Source organism: Labeo rohita, chromosome 2 (assembly GCF_022985175.1).
Source record: "Labeo rohita strain BAU-BD-2019 chromosome 2, IGBB_LRoh.1.0, whole genome shotgun sequence".
NCBI classification, from domain to species: domain Eukaryota; kingdom Metazoa; phylum Chordata; class Actinopteri; order Cypriniformes; family Cyprinidae; genus Labeo; species Labeo rohita.
The window spans coordinates 4,553,776-4,574,362 of record NC_066870.1 but is presented as its reverse complement, the minus strand read 5'-3'; the positions used below and the strand labels follow the sequence as shown (position 1 = coordinate 4,574,362).

At 36.6% G+C, this 20,587-nt stretch overlaps 1 protein-coding gene across 1 annotated transcript in view; it reads left to right on the top strand.

Annotated features, from left to right (window-relative positions):
- Window positions 1-19,827, top strand: part of gpr158b (G protein-coupled receptor 158b) — a 34,970-nt gene extending 15,143 nt beyond the window's left edge. Inside the window, exons 5-10 of the mRNA XM_051128386.1 lie at window positions 2,532-2,641; window positions 2,768-3,006; window positions 6,185-6,323; window positions 13,743-13,848; window positions 13,931-14,077; window positions 15,178-19,827. Of these exons, the coding sequence (XP_050984343.1) occupies window positions 2,532-2,641; window positions 2,768-3,006; window positions 6,185-6,323; window positions 13,743-13,848; window positions 13,931-14,077; window positions 15,178-16,920 (2,484 nt within the window). The 3' untranslated portion in view covers window positions 16,921-19,827. The remainder of the gene's footprint in view (window positions 1-2,531; window positions 2,642-2,767; window positions 3,007-6,184; window positions 6,324-13,742; window positions 13,849-13,930; window positions 14,078-15,177) is intronic.
- The last annotated feature ends 760 nt before the right edge of the window (window positions 19,828-20,587 follow it).

The window sequence follows — 20,587 nt, the reverse complement described above, 5'->3', positions numbered from 1 at the left end:
CAGATTTGGGGAAATGTAGTATTACATCAAGTGCTCACCAATGGATCCTCTGTGGTGAATGGGTGCCATCAGAATGAGAGTCCAAACAGCTGATAAAAACATCCGATCAATAATCCACAAGTAATCCACACCACTCCAGTCCATCAGTGAACGTCTCGAGAAGATAAAAGCTTGTTGTAAGAAATAAAGTTATCATAAAGCCGTTTTAACTTTAAACCATTGCCCATAATCCATAAAAAACACTTCCTACAGTAACAAAAGTCTATCTTCTGTTGTCCTCTCACATCTAAATAGACCCACATTTTTGTTTAGAGCTGTTTTGCGTGATCTGTGCATATTTCTCTCCTGATTCAGACCAGACCACTTTTTCATTTAAAAAAGCAGTATTATGGATAGGGGACTCAAGACCTCTTGATAGCCAGAATCAAGAGGTTCGAAGTTATAAACATCTTAATTAGGGCCCGAGCACTGATAGTGTGAGGACCCTATTGGAATTGTTCAGATTCTTCTTATTCTCAAAATTAATCACATTTAAGGGTCTAAACATGCTTGAAAACTTATGAATCATACAATGTCCGATCTGTATCAAAATTCACGAATTTGATAAGACTCCTATCCTGAACACATGTCCATGACCATATTCAGTTATTTTCATCATACTTCACAGGAAGTAGTATGTTTTATGCTCTAACAAACTCCTCATAGTGATTTAATGACATCAACATTATAATTGGTCAGCCTAATCTAAAGGTCTTTGCAATGTGAGTTTTCACTGAAGGGCATGTCCATGGCAGCCTGACAAAATTTGATGTTTCACCATGGGAATAGAAGGTGTAGTAGCTCAGCCATACAATGTCTGATCTGCCCCAAACTTAACATGTTCGATAAGAGTCCTGGCCTGAACACATCTAAAGGCCAGTGTTCTGTTATAATCATAGCACCACCTGCTGGCAACAGGAAATGACTTGTTTTACAATAACTTAAACAAGCAATGTCCAATCTGCACCAAATTTCACATGTTTGGTAAGAGTCTTGGCCTGAAGACATCTAAAGGGCAATATTTGGTTATAATCATAGCGCCACCTGTTGGCAACAGGATACGTCATGCTTTGCACTCTATGTTCATACCATGTTCAATCTGCACCAAACTTCATATGTTTGATAAAAGTGCTGGCCTAAAGACTGATCTGCATGCCAGTATCCAGTTATAGTTATAGCGCCACTGCTGGGCAGCAGGAAGTTTGGCACATATAAATGACTTTGTCATATTCCTTCTATATTTACCACTTTAAATGCATATTATTCACCATTTGCTGTTTTTCTAAAGCCACCGGGTGATGGTGAGCCCGGGTGCGAGGGCCCTTTCAACTCAGCTTGCAACTTTAACAATGGTTTTGTTTCTTACAAAAATGCAGTTTTGGGCTTCTCAAGACATTAATTGATGTACTGGAGTGGTGTGGATTACTTGTGGATATTGTGATGTTGGTATCAGCTGTTTGGACTCTCATTCTGACGGCACCCATTCACTACAGAGAATCTATTGGTGAGCAAGTGATGTAATGCTACATTTCTCCAAATCTGTTCTGATAAAGAAATAAACTAATTTATGACTTTGATAGTCTGAGAGTGAGTGAATTTCAGCATATTTTCATGTTTGAGTGAACTTTTCCTTAAAGCACATTTCGCCCTCCAAGGTTTTATTGCAATCATATTACATACATATTTTAGCAGTTACATAATATACACTGCCCTCCAAAAGTTTGGAAACACCCCAGGAAAAGTGTGGTTTTGGACGATATCATCATAAATCCTTATCATTTTTTGGTGCATTTGGTGCATTGACATTATCATTGAAGACTAGTAATAATAATTTTCATTTTGATTACATAATAATGGCAATATATACATGCCCCTTTGCCAGCTGTGATGCCTGGTTACTGGTTTAAACTTGGCCCAGGTTTTTAAAAGATGTTTGGGTCAGCACACGTTAAGAGCTTTAAGAAAGTTTAGAATACAGTGAATTTAGGCCCAGATTATGCAGAGCTGTAATAGCTGCTAATGGTGGATATTTTGATGAATCGAAAATTTATGTTTTTCCTGTGTATAAACTGTTTATGTAATAAAACATGTTATTGTAGTTTGTGTTGTCCCTTATCAGTGCAAAATTATCACAAATTAAAAAGGATTCATGCCATTCATGTTTATTGTCCAAAACCCCACTTTCCTAGGGTGTTTCCAAACGTTTGGAGGGCAGTGTATATAATTTTCACATTATAGTAGTGATCATTTGAATTGGGAATATGAAAGAAAATGCTTTTAGAAGTATATTTCATTTTCTTTTAGCAAAATGATTTTTAATGTGAAATATGACACATTCTTGACAGGTCTCATGAGGCTGAGCCAGCTACCTTCTGTTTCCTGAAAAGCAGCGGTGAAACTGATGTGTTATTCTTATGACAATTACAGCCTTAGTATAAAAACAGACATTCGGGGAATGTACTAACTTTTCTTTTTTATCTATGTGTCATCAGGTTATGATACAGTATTTTAATCCAAGTGTTTTCCGGTGTATTCTCCTGAGATGGGTCCGTTTGCTCGGATTTGCTGTCGTCTATGGAACAGTGATTCTCAAACTTTACAGGTACAAATAATGCTGCCAACTTCAGATTAAACAATCATGTTTCTGCTGAAGTCTGCATAAGAAATTTTTTTTTGCTTCAGTTCACCACTTTTATATACGTGCCCTGTCCTTGTTTCTCACACCAAGGGTTTTAAAGGTGTTCCTGTCCCGCACCGCCCAGCGGATCCCGTACATGACCAGCTGGAGGGTTTTGCGTCTGCTTGCTGTGATTTTGCTGGTGGTTGTGTGGTTCCTAGTTGCTTGGACCTCAGCCGTATGCCAAAACCAAGACACCCATCATGCCCTCATCAATATCAGTGTCACACCAGAGGGCCTGCAGTTCAGCATGTGCCTGCTGGACAGCTGGGACTACATGATGGCTGCTGGTCAGTTCCTAAGCTTACTACAAAAAGCCCACTTAGACCACAATTAAAAATGTCATTAGATGAGATGCAGATTTAAAAAAAACATATATATGATATCACATATGCATCTTAAAATAAGTACAACATGAAGTGTACTGCAGAGATCTATATATCTCATACCTGCAGCCTTTATTTGTGCTACCAGCAGCCTCAGACAAAAGGAAAATGAGGCAAGAATGCCAAAGTCTTAGGGTTATGGATGCAGCTTTGACAGAAGAGATGTGGGATGTATAATCGGATCATCTGAGTGTAGCCAGACAGCCTTAAAGGCATGAGGGTGTGAGACGTGGCCAGTGATGCAGAGACAGCTCTCTCTGACAGCTCCAGTACCTTCTGCTTACAGCATGAAGCACAGGGAGAACTGCATGGAGACAGCCCCAAAACTCATGACAACTATTCATGCACGCAAACAAAGACATTCTCACATGTATTATTTCAAAGGTGGAAGGACAAAGATATAAGCTATACTTACAGTACTTTTTTGTCCTTTTTGAAGACACAAATTCTCTCGTTTCTTATTTATCCCATTTTGTTTTTTTGAAAAAAAAAATGTTTTTTCATTTTGGGGTGAACTTTTCCTTTAGCATAGGGCTAGTATAGTTAACCAAAGCTGTAATCATAAAAAATAAATTGTTACTTGAAATAAAAGGATTTTTGGATCCACTTGAAAATGAGATATTACATCTCAAGGGGCTATCCTTTCAATAAATTCAATTTAAATTTTTAAAATAACAAAAAAAACCTCAATTTTAATTTAGCTTGTTGCCAAGGCAAGTTTATTCTATTGTACAAAATTAATTAAAACAGAAATAAAAATTAATAAAAACTGTGTAGAAATATTTTGTTTAAAATACTTATCAAATGACAAAAATCAAACAAATTTAGTAAAACCAAAATGAAAACTAAAAGGATAAATCTTGTATCTCAGTGACACTAAAATAAGACTGCTTCAGTATTGCTCTTGTTATTAAAAAGTACATTTTGTGTCATAAACCAAAAATGGTCCTAAATAAATATTGTCTAATTTTTTTCATTATCTGTTTTTCACCAAAAGTTTAGGAATTTTGTGGTATTCATAGAAGTTAAAAAAAAAAATACAGTTTTAAAATAGCACATTTTATTCAGTATATAAAAAAGATATAAGTAAGTCATGGCAACATATGTTTATCAAAATTAATTGAGCAATTACAACTTTTGTGAAAAGTAATACGAATTAAACTTTTTAAGTCGACCTAATGTAATTTAATTATTTATTTATTTATTTTTCAGTCAGTTTCATGTCGGAAGATGAAAACGACTTGTATATCCAAGTTTATTATACCTAAAAGTTTAAAGCAGCAACAGAACTTAAAATTTTAAGTTGAAATAGATGGAAGTTTTTATTACAGTGTACTGAATATGACATATAGAAAAGTGTTATGATTGGTGAATGAGTGGTTGCAAAGTCTGGTTTCTTTTATAGTTTACAAGTAGAGCCTTAAAAAATAAAATAAAAATACAAATCTACAAACAATCACTGCCTCTAGAGATATCATATTAGAGCAGTTGTTTTCAAACCGGTCCTGGAAGTACCTTTTGTATGTCTCCCTCACTCTAACACACCTGATTCAACTCATCAGCTCCTTAGTAGAAACTGCACAACATGAATTGAGTGTGTCTAATTAGGGAGACATACAAAATGTGCAGGGCAGGGGTGCTTCCAGGACCGGTTTGAAAACCACTGTATTAGAGCATCATAAGGAATTTAATGGTTCAGATCCAGTTCCATTTAGTATTCTAGTTCTTGTAGCAATTGAATTAATAAAGTACCTTTGATGACTTGTGGTTCAGTGAGTAAAGTCAAGAACCACTCTGACTGAGTCATGTGATTGATTCAAATTGATAGCTCATGTCTTGAGTTTGAGACCAGTGGCTGCATCAAAAATCACATAGGCTGCATCCGAAACCGCATACCGCATACTTCCCTACTATATAGTAGGCAAAAAACAGTATGTGACAAAAGTATCTCTGAATTTACAGTAGTCATAAAAGAGTAGGCAAAAAGTACCCAGATGACCTGCTGCTTCCAGCATGATTCTGAAGTGTGCATTCAATGGAAACTTTACTTTCCCATGAGGCCACAGCAGAGGAAAACGGACATACTAGTATGTTTTCATTGTCGTGTCCTACCAGTGTCATTTGATTTCTTCACTGCCATTTACAAATCCTCTTCCGTGGCCTCATGGGATAGTAAAGTGTCCATCAGATGCACGCTTCAGAATCACACCGGAAGTAGTGGGTCATCTGGAAACTTGCTTGCTGTTATATGAATACTGTGAATCTGGACATACTGGTCTTTCACATGCTGGGTTTCGCCTTCTGTATAGTTTGAAAGTATGCTAATTCAGATGGAGCTGCATTGTTAATCTTTATGACTAATTCATTAAAATGAGCCATTTCATGTTGGCATGCGACCATTGGGTTGTGTTGTCTATTTATAGTAATTCTCTCTCATTATCTTCACATCAGACTGTAAATTCCACAAATCCACTAAAACGAATGATTTCGCTGTGGCGTTGTAGATTCAGTAGCTATGCAGCAAACATAACATAGTATTTTTGTCTGGTCTTCAGTCCATGTAGACGAAAGAATGCATAAAAATCATAAAATGCTTAAAATATGGAAAAACTAATATTAACTTTATTCAAATACATTGCAAAGGCCTTTAGATTATACTGACCAATTATAATGTTGATATCATTAAATCTCTAGGAGGAATTTGTTAGAGTGTAAAACATGCCACTTCCCATTAATATGTACTTCATAAGTACTAATAAACAGCTAATATGCTAGTAATATGCATGCTAAAGTAAGTTAATAATGAGAATTGGTCCTAAACTAAAGAGAACCCAAATATGGGGTTTGAAGATTAAGCAAATTCCATTTGGATTTTTAAAGTTGTTGTTTCAGATGTCGCCTTCAAGATGTTCATGCCCCGTCGACTTGGTGTTACTTTGAGTGATGCGGCAAAGGAGAGAGGGAGGGGAAACAGGCTTTCAGGCCGTGTGAAATCACATCTTTTCAGCTGGCATTCCCAGACTTGACACACTAAATAATTAGTGACGGCACTGTGCTGTGTCTCCTTGTGTTCCTGTTTCAGCGGAGTTCCTGTTCCTGCTGTGGGGCGTCTATTTGTGTTACGCTGTAAGGACCGTTCCCTCCGCTTTCCACGAGCCTCGCTACTTGGCGATCGCCATCTATAATGAACTCCTCATCTCTGCAATATTTCACATCATTAGGTGAGCAGCGTGCATTACTTATGAGTAGCAACGGCAGAAGCATGATTAAGATGACATGCTTTCCATGTTTATTCATGAGACGGTGCTCTCTGCTTTATAAGTGGAATGCAACACCATGCTTGAGGAGCAACATGAGAGCTGAAATGCAAATGAAATGCAAGCTGAGTTTGTGGAGATTCGTTGTGTGCAAGAAGGTCTGTTAGAAACATTATTTAAAAAAAAAACAGTGAAATTGGCTGAAAATGGTTACATCAAACATTTCCCTTTCTTTTTGCTTTCAGTTAGCCTTTATTTAGCAAGTAAACAACTTTTCAAATCTTTTAAAACTTTCAAAACAAATGTTAAAAGCATTATGCATCATACACAGCATTCACTAAACAACGGAGGATCACACACTACCAGACTTAACGTTCAGAAAGAAAAATGTGGGTTATGTGCAACAAACTTCCATATTCTGTAAACCAGGTCGCATCGCTTCAGGTTCAGGTCTTTTGTATGTTTCATTAATCATAGAGCTGTTTAACTCAAGATGTCCATCGTATAAGCAGATTTCAAAGTTATTTTGCTTCACTAACATTTGAATATTAAAATCAAATAAAACGCCAACAACAAACAGAACTAGGTTGGTTAGCTGGTTACCTTAAAAGTCTGTTGTTAACAATTTCTCTGTTTTCCATTTTTCTCCACGACTTTCGACATCGAGCAAGAAAGTCTTGCTACTAAGAGACTTGTGACAAATGAAAACAAGCATTCTAAAATCATCTCAAAATACACATTACCAAAAAAAAAAAAAAAAAAAAAAAAACATTTGAAAAAAGAAATCTGAATGCATACCCATCATACATGCACTACACGATTTTCTGTGAAATCTGTCAGACTGTCTCTGACTTGTAGCAACTAGCGGTGACTCAAAACCCAAAATAGGTTTGAAATTCAAATCACACAGAATGACTACAGTAACAACACAGGCAACAGCAATAATCAAAAGGTGGAATATTACTGAACAACGAGAAATAGACAAATAAAGGCAAACGTAAAACCCTACATGTGCAAGTAATAAAATGCCCATATAGCACACATACGTCTGCAAGATGTCTGTTAGAGATCAATTGATCTGGAAAGCATCTGCTGTATACAAACGCCTGACAGGTGTCTGTAAGATGTCAGTTTTACATTCATTCTAAATCATAAACATCCTAAAGACATCTAATAGATGTCTGTTTGACATCTGATAGGACACATCCTACAGACATATTGCAGATGAGCAAACACTCTAAAAAATATGTCTTCCAGATGTAAATGCAGATGTCAGATAGACGTCTCTGTGATGTATGTGTGCTATCAGGGTGTGCAGAAAAGAAAGGCAACTCAGCAATTACACATCATGTACAAAATGTCTTTATACAAAATAATTTGCATTTAAGAAAAAAATGAACAGTTATTTCATATACTCACACATTCAAGCGCCATTCTGGTATCAATATCATTTTCAAAACTTGCATTTTGAAACCTGTTTTCAAAAAGTTTGCATTTTCAGGCCCCCAGAATGCTGTTATTGTGTTAATGAATGGACAAACACTAATAGCACACATACATCTCGGAGATGTCTATTTGACATCTGCATTTACATCTACAAGAAGTATTTTTTTTTAGAGTGTTTGCTCATCTGCAATACGTCTATTAGACGTCTCCAATTAGATGTCAAATAGATGTCTATTAGATGTCTTTAAGATGCTTATGATTTAGAATAATGTAAAACTGACATCTTACAGACGCCTGTCAGATGTTTGTACACAGCAGAGGCTTTCCAGATCAACTGATCTTTAACATCTTGCAGATGTACATTTGCTATCTGAGAAACATATAAGAAGTCACCTGATTTTAGTTGAAAACTATCATGTAACACTCTTTGCTGCAGTCTGTTTCAAAGTTCTCCCTCCTCTCTGCTTCGATTAGTTTTCTTATATTTTCCACACATATTCCTGTCATGAGCACCGCAAACACAGATAGGCAAAGTAGTATTGGCACACGCAAAAAATCATTTGCGCCTGAACTTGCGTGACGTTCTTGCTGTCTTTCACGTTAGCATTCCCAACCCAACACTGCTGAGTTTCTAATGTAGATGATTTTCAGTCCAAACTGGGTCATATCAACCTAACTTCCTCACCCAGCAATCTCAACCCAGTGTGTGGGTTGAAAAAGCAAGCCAGGGTTTTTTAGAGCGTAGCCTACTACCTTAGCACAGCTGTAACTGGTTAAGAAAAGCTCTTTATCAGATGACACACTTGTTTTGTTTAGGAATTGAGGATCTTACACAACAATACAACTATTTGAAAATCTGGAATCTGAGGGTGCAAAAAAAATCAAAATATTGAGAAAATCACCTAAAATTGTCTAAATTAAGTTCTTAGCAATGCATATTACTAATCAAAAATTAAGTTTTGATATATTTACGACAGGAAATCTCCAAAATACCTAATGGAACGTGATCTTTACTTAACATGCTGATGATTTTTGGCATAAAAGAAAAATAGAAAATTTTGACTATTGCTTTTTTGTCTATTGCTACGAATATACCTGTAATAAATTACAAGTTAAAGGACGAGTACTTCTTTTATTACTTTTTTGCATGGAGATCTTTGTCTAACAAACCCGCTGTTGTTTCAGTGAGGCGTTAAAGCGATTCTATACAGCGTGTCATCTCATACTCTCAAGAGTGTCCAAATGTCAGTTAGTACACCCACCAGGAACAGAGACTTCCTGTTATCTTTAGAGAATGACAGTATAATACTCACATCTTATGAAACTCCAACCCACATCCACTTATATTTACCACAGCAGTCTTAGGAAAGCTTCCTAAAGGAATGTTTGCTGTATTCAAACCACTAAACACAAGCTCTATTGATGGCATTTGTGTACTAGTTACTGCAAATAATAATTTTAACACTTCTGTTTTTAGTAGCACACAAAGAATAGAAGTAAACCAGGCCAACATACCACAGGGTTTTAAAGCATGAGTGTGAGGCTTGTATTTTTTTTTTAAAGCACTTACATTAATTATTCAGTAAAAACCTGTTCATTATTAGAGCTGTGAAATGATTTAAAGCTGTCCTTTTGGAGGTGTGAATACCATGTGGATGAACATCTGTATATTTACAGTACATACAGTATGCTGTTTATATGTGCAGTATATTTGCTCCAAGTCTTTAATGGATAGAAGTAAGATTAATTGTACTGAATGTGCACATGTAGTGTACTTCAGAAATGTAATTTCTATTAACATAATATTATTTAAATATGCAGTTTCATTTTTTTTTCACTGCCATTTTTTAAAGAATTGCACTAAATTTGATGCATTGATTAACATTGTAAAGCACATGTAAAGTATATATATATATATATATATATATATATATATTATAATTTAAGCTGAACTGTTATTCAGTATTACATTTAAAGTTAATATATTTTAAACTGCAGCTTTATCATTGCAAATGTGTATTCACAAATATATTTAAATACAAGTTTCATTAGAAATTTTATTAAAGTATAGGCCTATTTTAATTCACTGTAAAAGCTTTCTGGTATATTCAGTAATACACTTGAACTTTTATTTTAAAACAATATACAAGAAATGATGAAATTACATATAAAGATGTACTTAAGTGGATGAAAAAAGCAATGTTCATAGAACTGCATTTAATACAAATTAAAAATATAATACATTTTCTTTTAATTGCAATTTATATGCGATTAAGTATCCTGAAAACATTACATTCATTTTGCACTAAAGTATATTTTTTCCGTAATAAGTTCTTTTTGTTAAAGTATGCTAAAGTGTACTTTTTTCACAAGGAACCTCACATCAGTATCTGGTGTTCTTGCACAGTGTGCTAAATTCACCAGGTGTCTATGTAGACACACAAATTTTGTCTGCAACCATTACTTCCCTGAGCGTGACAATGAACTGCAAATTTGCAGGGGTTTGTTTAACATGAATTGTGTGTAATGTTTCTCCCTATAATGACGGAACATTGTCTGGGCCCCAGTTAGAAAGTAAAAACCGGATCACATCAGCAGAACTTTGCACTAGACTTGTAAAAAAGGTGAAGACAGCTGGCCTCAGCTAAACGACAAGCATCATGAAGACGGCACTGATAAGCCACTTGAGAGAAGGTTCATAAAATATGGCTGCTGCAGACAGCTCGCGCATTAAACTACCAAAGCCTAAAATAAACCCATTCACCCTGTTCCTGTCTCACCCTTAGTCTGCCATCTTTCAGACTGCTTTGGTGCTCCTTCATTTCACTCTCTTTGACCACAGAATTCTTTTCATTTATTTCTCCAACAAAGAATAAAAATAATGAACAGATCTAGTGGAAGTTTCAGAAATATTTCAGAATTTGTGACAAATAGCCTTCTCCTGAACTGTGGTTCTCATCTAGTAGGTCACAAACCAAAAATAGGTCACGTGCTGCATTCAAGTCTTGTCAGAATGAATGTATTTATGGGTTGAGTGCACATGGACACCACTATAAAATCGTAATTGCCAATGTGATTTTGTATTTTCCTTATTGTGCCCAAGCATATGAATGCACAGTCATATTTCTGAGTGGGAAACTCAAAGTTCTAGATGATACACCCGCTGTGATAATGAAAACGGGGGGGTGATGATTGAAAAACAGTGGAAAACACTAGTATCATCTCATGCACTACCAGTCAAAAAAGTTTTTGAACAGTAAGATATTTAATGTTTTTAAAGAAGTCTCTTCTGCTCACAAAGCCTGCATTTATTTGATCCAAAGTACAGCAAAAACAATGAAATTGTGAAATATTTTTTACTATTTAAAATAACTGTTTTCTTTTTGAATATATTTTAAAAATGTAATTCATTCCTGTTATCTGTCAGACCCTGTGAACTATTTTGTGTGTTTCCCTTGTGTATGCCCATATTTGGACTTCCCGTTTCCGTTTCTTGTTATCACGTCACTGTGTCATTGTTCACCTGTCTCCCCCTGATTGGTTGTTTCTATGTATATAAGTTTGGTTGTGTTCCTGTTGAGAGGGTCGGTTCTTAAAAGTCATTCAGTCAGTTTTGTATGCTTCTCCTTCGAGTTACGTTGTGTTTGCTGGTTCCCTGCTGTTTCCCTGCTGTTTCCTGTCCGTTCCTGTTTCCCTGTGGATTATATTTAATAAACTCTATGCATTGGACCTCCTCGCTCCTCCTCGTCATCAACGTGACATTATCAAAGTTGAATTTTCAGCATCATTACTCTAGTCTTTAGTGTCACACGATCCCTCAGAAATCATTCTAATATGCGGATTTGCTGCTCAAGAAACATTTATTATTATTATTATTATTATTATCAAATTTTAAAACTGTTTAAAACATTTTTCTTTGAGATTCTTTGATGAACAGAAAGATCCAAAGATCAGCATTTATCTGAATAAATTTGTTACAAAATATTTTTTATTTCAGATAAATGCTGTTCTTCTGAACTTTCTATTCATCAAAGAAACCTGAAAAAATTCTACTTAGCTGTTTTCAACATAATAATAATAATAAATGTTTGTTGAGTAGCAAATCAGAATATTAGAATGATTTCTGAGGGATCATGTGACTCCAGTAATAATACTAAAAATTCAGCTTTGGAATACAGGAATAAATTACATATTAAATATTTAATAATATATTTTTACAGTTTTTTGCTGTATTTTTGGATCAAGTAAATGCAGGCTTGGTGAGCAGAAGAGGCTTCTTTAAAAAACATTAAAAATCTTGGAAGTGAAGTGTACTGGTAGTGTATATCTATAATTTGTATGGATCATTTGTAGTGAATCATATGTTTTATGTAAGGTAATCAACTTTCAATGTTTGCTTTAAGTAACACATTTAGTTTTGACACGCAAAAATAAGTGATAGACAGTGAATAACTGTCATAATTTTGAATTCATATGTGTTATGTGACATGTTGAAATAACAAATGCCCAACTCTGATGTACTCTGAGTTTCTCAGGTGCACTTGAAGGCAGTATAATAAATTGTAATTATGAATGCTGATGCCACAATTCACTAGGCCTTCAGTGTGCAGCTGAGGTTTCTGTTCATTTAACTGATTTATGAGGAGACAGACTTGTACAACCAAATGCAATTCCTATCATTCTTCATGGCAGCAGGGGAATGAAAAAATACACAGATAAAACACCAATTACACACCTAATGTGAATTCTTTGCTCTTTATTTTGTTGGGTTAGTGATAAAATGCTTTCTGGCTTTGTTAAGAAGTGTAAAGGAAAGAAAGAAATTGTGAAGAAAAGTTTGTCAGCAGGAAACAATCCTAAATGCAAATTTAAAATACAACTAGCCATATACATATCTAGGCATGCACAGAAAGAACAGAAAAATAAATAAGCTCCAAAATCTATATGCACCATGCATTTCTTTTTTCTGCGGCTTTAATATTAGTTTGTGCCAAACATGTTTTTCATTGAATTATTGGCTGCCGACAGCATGAAACCATTAATAAACACTGCGCTGAAATGTGTATGCAGTTGCATAAGCTATATTTACATCAACTGCGCATTTCTCATATTCAGAAGCCTAATAAAAACATCTTGCTCAGTGTTTGTTGTTTTATGCATTGATCTGTTAACAACACATACACACTGGTCTGCAAAAATGTCAATATTCTGGCTATGTCATTAATAATTTTGCTTATTTTTGGATCTGTGCAATTAATGTGAATACTTTTGGATTTTGCATTATTTTTGAATGATAAACAGTTTTGGTGCTGCATTGGGCTGCCACTTCATGCATTTATAATCTAGGTCCTGAGTCAGAACCCCTTGCCCTAGAGTATAGTTGTGGAGTAAAAATACACTGGGGTTATTTATGATGGAGGTATCACAGTGCCTAGCAGTTTTAGCAGAATCTGTTTCTCCACACTCTTGTTCTTTGCCTATGTCTGCAACCCCTGCTGGTTCTAGCAGATAAGCTCAGTTTGTCTGAAAAGTGGTGATGCCCTGTTTTGATGCTTTGCCAAAGCAGCCCTTGAAAGGTGGTGTGATTAATGAGCCAGAATTTTATTTCTCTTTGCATAACAGAGAAGCGTGACCTCCATTGCCTCCAACATCATCAGGAAATCTAACCCTGTTGACTAAACACTGTTTAAATAAACAGAGTGAGCCCTTAGATGCCACACCACTTTTAATTACGTTTACCCTCATTATGCTGTTTGAAGCTGTATGTTGTGAAATTTGCTCCTGATCCTAAAAGGTTTCCCCCTTTTATTTAGCTTTGATCTGCCATTTGTGATTCATTTGCGAATCAGAGGAGCAGCCTGCGTGGGGTGATAGAAGTTAGCAAAATGGCTAAAATTCACTCTTGGCACCTTTAACAAGCTTTGGTCTGATCTACAGGTTCTCTCTTGGCACTGGGCTGCATCCAGACTGGATGCTAATGTTATTTTTCGTCCACACGCACCTGACGGTGACGGTTACTCTCGGATTACTTCTCATTCCAAAGGTGATTATTGTCCTTGTCATTAAATCTACAGAATGTCTGCAAATGGCTTGTAGTTCAGAGATTGTTTTGTTCTTCATTGCAGTTTTTGTTCACTGGAACTCATACGCGGGAGGATATAGCCACAGAGGCTTATGAAGATGAGCTGGATATGGGTCACTCAGGCTCCTGCCTGAACAGCAGCATAACATCTGCCTGGAGTGAGCACAGTCTGGATCCTGAGGACATTAGGGTAAGACATCTTCACTTTTACTCACACAGATAATATCATAAACCAAAACAGTTCAGTTAATTGTCTTGTTACTGATAGTTCTATGTATTGTTTAAATGATTAGTTCATTCCTGAATTAAAATATCCTGATAACTTACTCACCCCCATGTCATCCAAGATGTTCATGTTCTTTCTTTCTTCAGTCGAAAAGAAATTAAGGTTTTTGAAGAAAACATTCCAAGATTTTTCTCCATATAGTGGACTTCAATGGGAGCCAATGGGTTAAAGGTCCAAATTGCAGTTTCAGTGCAGCTCTACACAATCCCAAGGAGTAAGGGTCTTATCTAGGGAAACAATAAAATTTATATACTTTTTAACCACAAATGCTCATCTTGCTCCAGCTCAACCTCACGCATTACGTAATAATCCACGTATGACATAGGTGGAAGTGCCGACCTGGTATTTACAAAGTGAACGTGCAAAGAAAGTCAAAGGCTCTTTACAAAAAAAGTTAAAACAACGTCAGACATTTTGAAGTTGGAGGAGAAATTAAGATGGAGTTTTTCGCCTTACCCTACCTTTTTTGAACCAGAGTACACAGATGAAGAACTAACTGCGCGTGACCTTTTCAACGTGATTATGCAATGTGTGAAGACGTGCATGAACATTACGAGCTAGTGTAAGATGAGCATTTGTGGTTAAAAAGTATATACATTTTTATTGTTTTATAAAAATGACCGATCATTTCGCTAGAAAGACCCTTATTCCTCGGGATTGTGTAGAGCCCTTTGAAGCTGCACTGAAATTGTAGTTTGGTCCTTCAACCTGTTGGCCACCATTGAAGTGGCCTATATGAAGAAAAATCCTAGAATGTTTTTCTCAAAAACCTTAATCTATTTTTGACTAAATAAAGAAAGATACCACCGAATGAATTTGTGGCTCCAACTTTTTTTTCAGATTGTGTTCCTTTCCAATCCTGTCTCTCTCTTCACTATGTTCACTTCACTCTGGGTTCTTTTTCACTTCATTAAATTTTGGTCAGATTACACGTAAGAGCAAAACCTTGACTATGTTTTGTGTGTCAATTTTGCCTTTTGTCAATGTGTCTTTGCCTTTATTAGGAGGAGCTCAAGAAACTCTATGCCCAATTGGAGATCTATAAGAGAAAGAAGATGTTGGCCAATAACCCTCACTTACAGAAAAAACGCAGTTCCAAGAGAGGACTTGGACGGACACTAATGCGCCGCATCACAGAAATACCCGAGACAGTGAGTCGGCAATACAGCCGGGAAGATCGAGATACAAGTGACCATGGGAGTAACAGAGGCACCCTGAGGAGAAACCCCTTTGACCCGTCTCACTCCAGCAAGTCAAGAGAAGAATCACTAAAGAGCAAGATGTTCTCACTGAAGAGATCTCATAGCTATGACCATACGCATGACCAAGGTGGGGAAACCAATGGGGTGCGTGATGATAAAATGGAGAACTCTACTACTGAAGCTTCTCTGCTTGACACCTTGATGGGCCGGAGGTCCAACAAGAAAAACCCTGAGGTGCCAAAAGTCGAGTTAGCCGAATCTACTGAGTCAGTGCCCTTAGTGTGCAAATCCGCCAGTGCACATAACCTAGCAGCAGAAAAAAAGCCTGTACATCTTCGGACCTCGATGTTACAGAAGTCACTGTCTGTCATTGCTAGCGCCAGAGAGAGGACGCTGGGCATTGCGGGGAAGACCCACAGCGTGGAAGATGCTAGTAAAAAGGGTCTCAAAGCAAGGGAGACAGCGGCACTTTCGGAAGTCGATGAATCACCAGAGTGTTTACCAAAGATGATCATCAGCCAGTCGGTTGAGTACACCAAAACACCTAGTAAGATGGGCATCATGAAGCAGCAGGTGAGTGGCAGTCAGCCCTCCATTTGTTCAGAACCGGGGAAGAGCAAGGACCTGTACGACCTCTCTGAGGTGTGCCCTTGGGAAGTGGAGGAGTTGCCCACTCCAACGGAGGGCAAGTCCCAGAAGCATGTTTCTATTGCCCCCACTGAAACCAACACAATCCATGGGAGCAGTGCAAAGAGTGGACACAAGTCCCAACACAAACAAAAAGGGTTGGGCCAATCTCCGTCTAACCGACGTCGCTCCAGAGATAAGACTGGGGACAGGGATGAAGGGAGGAAACCCAAATCACCTCTCAACCTCAATGCCCACAAAGACGCAAGTCAGTGGAACTTCGAGGATCTACCGGTGCAAGCAACAGAGCCTGTAGGACTGTCCCCCGAAAGAACAAGCCGCAAGAAAAGCGTCACACCCACAGATGGAAAGCCCAAGATCATCCTTTCAGACATCTCCAAATCCACAGGAAGCCTTTTGCAGCCTCCATCTCTCATGGTGGATATCTGCCCTTGGGATTACGATACCCCTCTGTCCCCCAACCAGGACAAGACTTCCAGCCCCACACATCATTCGAAGAGAAGAGATTCTTGCTCAAAAAGAAAAGGATCCTGCTCCTCTAAAGACAAAGCTAAGGATAAAGAGGATGATAAACGAACATCCAAGACTAAGGAGCGGAGAAGTTCCTCAGGCAAATCATCCGAGAAGCGTCGCATGAGCCAATCATCAGAGGTAGACCAAGTTGCCACGGTGGCATCTGGCAGGAGGAGGAGCTCTACTAGAGACTCCGCCATCAGCGGCAGTAGGCGTGCTGACGTTTGTCCCTGGGAGACAGAGGTACTGCCAAGTGTTACCTCAAGTGATAAACAGCCTCCAACGACTGATAACCACACAACTCGAAGACCGTCCACTTACCTCAACATGGCTGACGTTTGTCCATGGGACTTTGATGACAAGTTGTCAGGGAAAAGCGCATGACACAGCAATCACATATTTAGACCACTCCAGTAGGGTTTCCGAGATGGCAGATTCCGTATTTGAAAGTTAAGGCCTGTTCACACCAATAACTGTAATGATAACTGGCTTCCACACCAACATAGAACTATCATGATACCTCCATTCAATTTGAGTACTTGATTTAAAAAAATTCTTGATTGCATTTTGCCTGTGTCACGAAACCTGCAAATTCCATAAGTGCCGCATTCCAAAGATCCATGAAAGTCATTATTAGACCATTTTCCAAAGCTGGATTATATATTAAACTCATTTAAAAATCATAATAATTATAATCCCATTGTGAATTCACAAATGGTATGATTCAATTAAATAATATATTTAATTTAAATAATATATAGGTTTAATACATGCACTTTAATTATTTACATGCGTGTAGGATATGCACAGTTCACAGTTAATGCTGTTCCACACAAACTTTTTATCATTTACATGTGTGGAGCGTCTCAGACTCCATCTCTGCATATTGTTGTGAGTTTGAGCTTATTATAGGTAACTTGTTTATAAACCTACTCAAACACAGGAGAACAGATCAGTATCTTTCTCAATATGCCAACTGTTCATTGCAATTTCAAAATAAAAGCACAAACCCTCTGAGTTATGTTTTGATGTCCACATATTCAAGTAATTTCAGTGGCTGTAGTATTTCTGTTGTGGCTTAGGTCTAATTTTATTAACATAAAAAAATATTTATAATGATCTGATTTTGACTAATCGCCAGAATAACCAACTGATACTTAATTACCAAAATAATCATTAGTGACAGCTCTACACAAACAACAGATGATAATGTGTACTGTGTGAGTTATCTGCTGCTTTAAATGCTAAAGCTCCTTGAAGTTGGGTGGACTCCGATTGGCTGTCAATGTTTTTATCATTCATCAGCTGGAAAAAATAATTTTAATAGTGATTCAGAAGTGTCGTTATCACTATTGCTGTGGGTTAGACTTTGCTAATTTCATATATTTAGAACAATTATTAAACATTTTAGTTACAGTTATCATCATTGGTGTGAATGGGCCTTTAGTCTTTTCACACTTATTAAGTTTGCATATATACACCAAGTAAAACACTTTCTTAAAAAACTTCAATGCTTGTTAAAATATAATGTAAAAAGGTTTCATCCACAAAAACTCATTCCAATTGAAATAAAAATATAGTGCCTTGCAAAAGTGTTCAAACCCCTCTCATTTTTATGTAACATTTCTTTCATTATATTTTCATTATATTACAGTGGATGTCCCAGCGGCACTTTTTTCAGTTAACAGGAAGTGTTCAGACAAGACAATGTTCAACCCCTAAATAGTAATACCAACAATCTCTTTGAAAGGTTTATTATTCTTTTCTCACAAACGTTTCTGAAAACGAAAACAATAACAATTATTATGATACTGCAGTTTTTCAATTCAGTAAATGAGAGAATTTGTTTTGGGGGTTTGAAGACCTTCACAAGGCACAGTTAGAGAGAGTGGGGTAAGATGGGACACATCCTGTGTCTAGGAAACTGCACAATTTTTATACAATATTAAGCTGTAATATTTGCTTGTTTTTGATGGAATAAAGCGCACAGTCCTAACGGTCACATTTCTTACTGTAGTAAGCGATTCTCTGAACAGGCTTAATATTAATGATTTTGTATATATATGTACCTTGAAGATTTGGCTGCACAAAGCTGAAAATTAAAGATTTCCACTGTTACTGCCCAATAAAAAGGTCTGGTTCATGTAATCGAAGTTGCTTTAAACTATAGGTGTTTAAAAATAATTTGTGCAACATTTAAAATATAACTGTTGCAATGTTCCCATGTGACAACTTTCCCCATTCTCTGCTCTATATCATACATGTTGGTGACGGATAAATGTACCTGTATATCACATCATTGATATTATTTGTCTAAATAATAAAACTGAAACATAACATAGCACTTTTTTCAGAAACTGTGGGAAGGTTGAGCTTGTAGGAATATTTAAGTGGCCCTATTCTGTGAACGCTTTCTTATAACAGCAGTTAATAGGATCCTCATCTTACCCTATTGCTGTGCATGTTTTTAAATTAATTATAAATGACAAATATATACAAAACCATTTCTTTATAAACAAAAGTATTCACCTGGTGCCCAATGTGAGTGATGGATAACTAAGATCTGTCTTTTAAAAATATATCCCATATTGCTCACAAACCTTCAAGTTACCAAATATATTTTGGGATATTTTTCAGTATTCATGGGTACTATTTTAGACATGGTCTAAAATGTTTTAAACATTTATTTATTTCATTCATTAAAGATACCCAGTGAATGGTAAACTGTACACCAGCAGGTTGCAATGTAAGTCGGTTGTTCTCTGTAAAACATTTATATCAGTAAACTGCATGAATGCAAGTAAACCACGCTACATTTTTAATCTATGTTAAATATTGACAGAGAATTGCAGTTCAAAGCATTTGTTTGATCATTGCATGAGCACACTTATCTGTTGCACTGTTGCTGGTACAGTATTGTTTTTTCCGGTTTTACAGAACCCTTTCTGTTCTGTTGTGATTTGTATCAGTATCAGCTACTGTCTTATAACATAATCAGTGATGTCACCCTGTTGATGATTGTTGCATCAGTGTATACAAAGTCACATTGGCTCTTGCATGACAGTGAGTAGGTCTGTCTTTTTACTGCACATGAAATTCTGAATCAGCAGGAGTGTTGTGAGTCTACTGAATATCGCAATGCAAAGATACATTCCTAACTTCAGTATTATGCAGTTGTTATGCTCAATAGCAATCCACCCGGGAACATTTCTACTGTAAATAGATATTGTGTGCTTCTTTGTGATAGCATGTACATACAATACTTCCTGCAATAAACATATTGTGTTCTGATTTTACTGGCCTCATGATCCTCATCATATGCTTATATGGTGATGTTTTAAGTATGTGTTGAAGAAATTTAGCATTACATCACCAGTGGGTCCTCTGCAGTGAATGGGTGCCATCAGAATGAGCGTCCTAACAGCTGATAAAAACATCACAATAATCCACACCACTCCAGTCTATCAGTTAACATCTTTTTAAGCGAAAAGCTGCATGTTTGTAAGAAACAAATCCATCATTAAGATATTTAACTTTAAATGGCAGTTTCTATAGAGAAAAAAATTGAGCTAAATAGGAGTCCGTACACCACAATAATGCTTCCTCCATTGAAAAAGTCCGTCCACTGTTTTCCTCTCACATCAAAATCCACCAACATATTTGTTTAGGACTGCTTTGGATGTTTTTAAATGATGCACATTTCTTTCCTGATTCAGACCAGATGACTTTTTAACTGGAGAAAGCAATATTATGGACAGAGGACTCATATTTTAGCCAGAAGCAATGGTTTGAAGTTAAAAACATCCTAATGAAGAACTGCTTTAAAATATATCAAGGGAAATAATCACCATGAAATAGCTTTTAAAGCCCATTTCCAGGATTCATATGAAGCCATGCAATTCCTAATGTGGAAAAGTCCATTCAAAGATGACTGGAATTCCTACTGGAATTAAGAAATATAGTATATCCAGCGTATTTCTTTCTAGGACATCACAAACAGGATGCAAAAGAAAATGATCAAAAGTACAGCAACCCAATATCAAACTCAGCA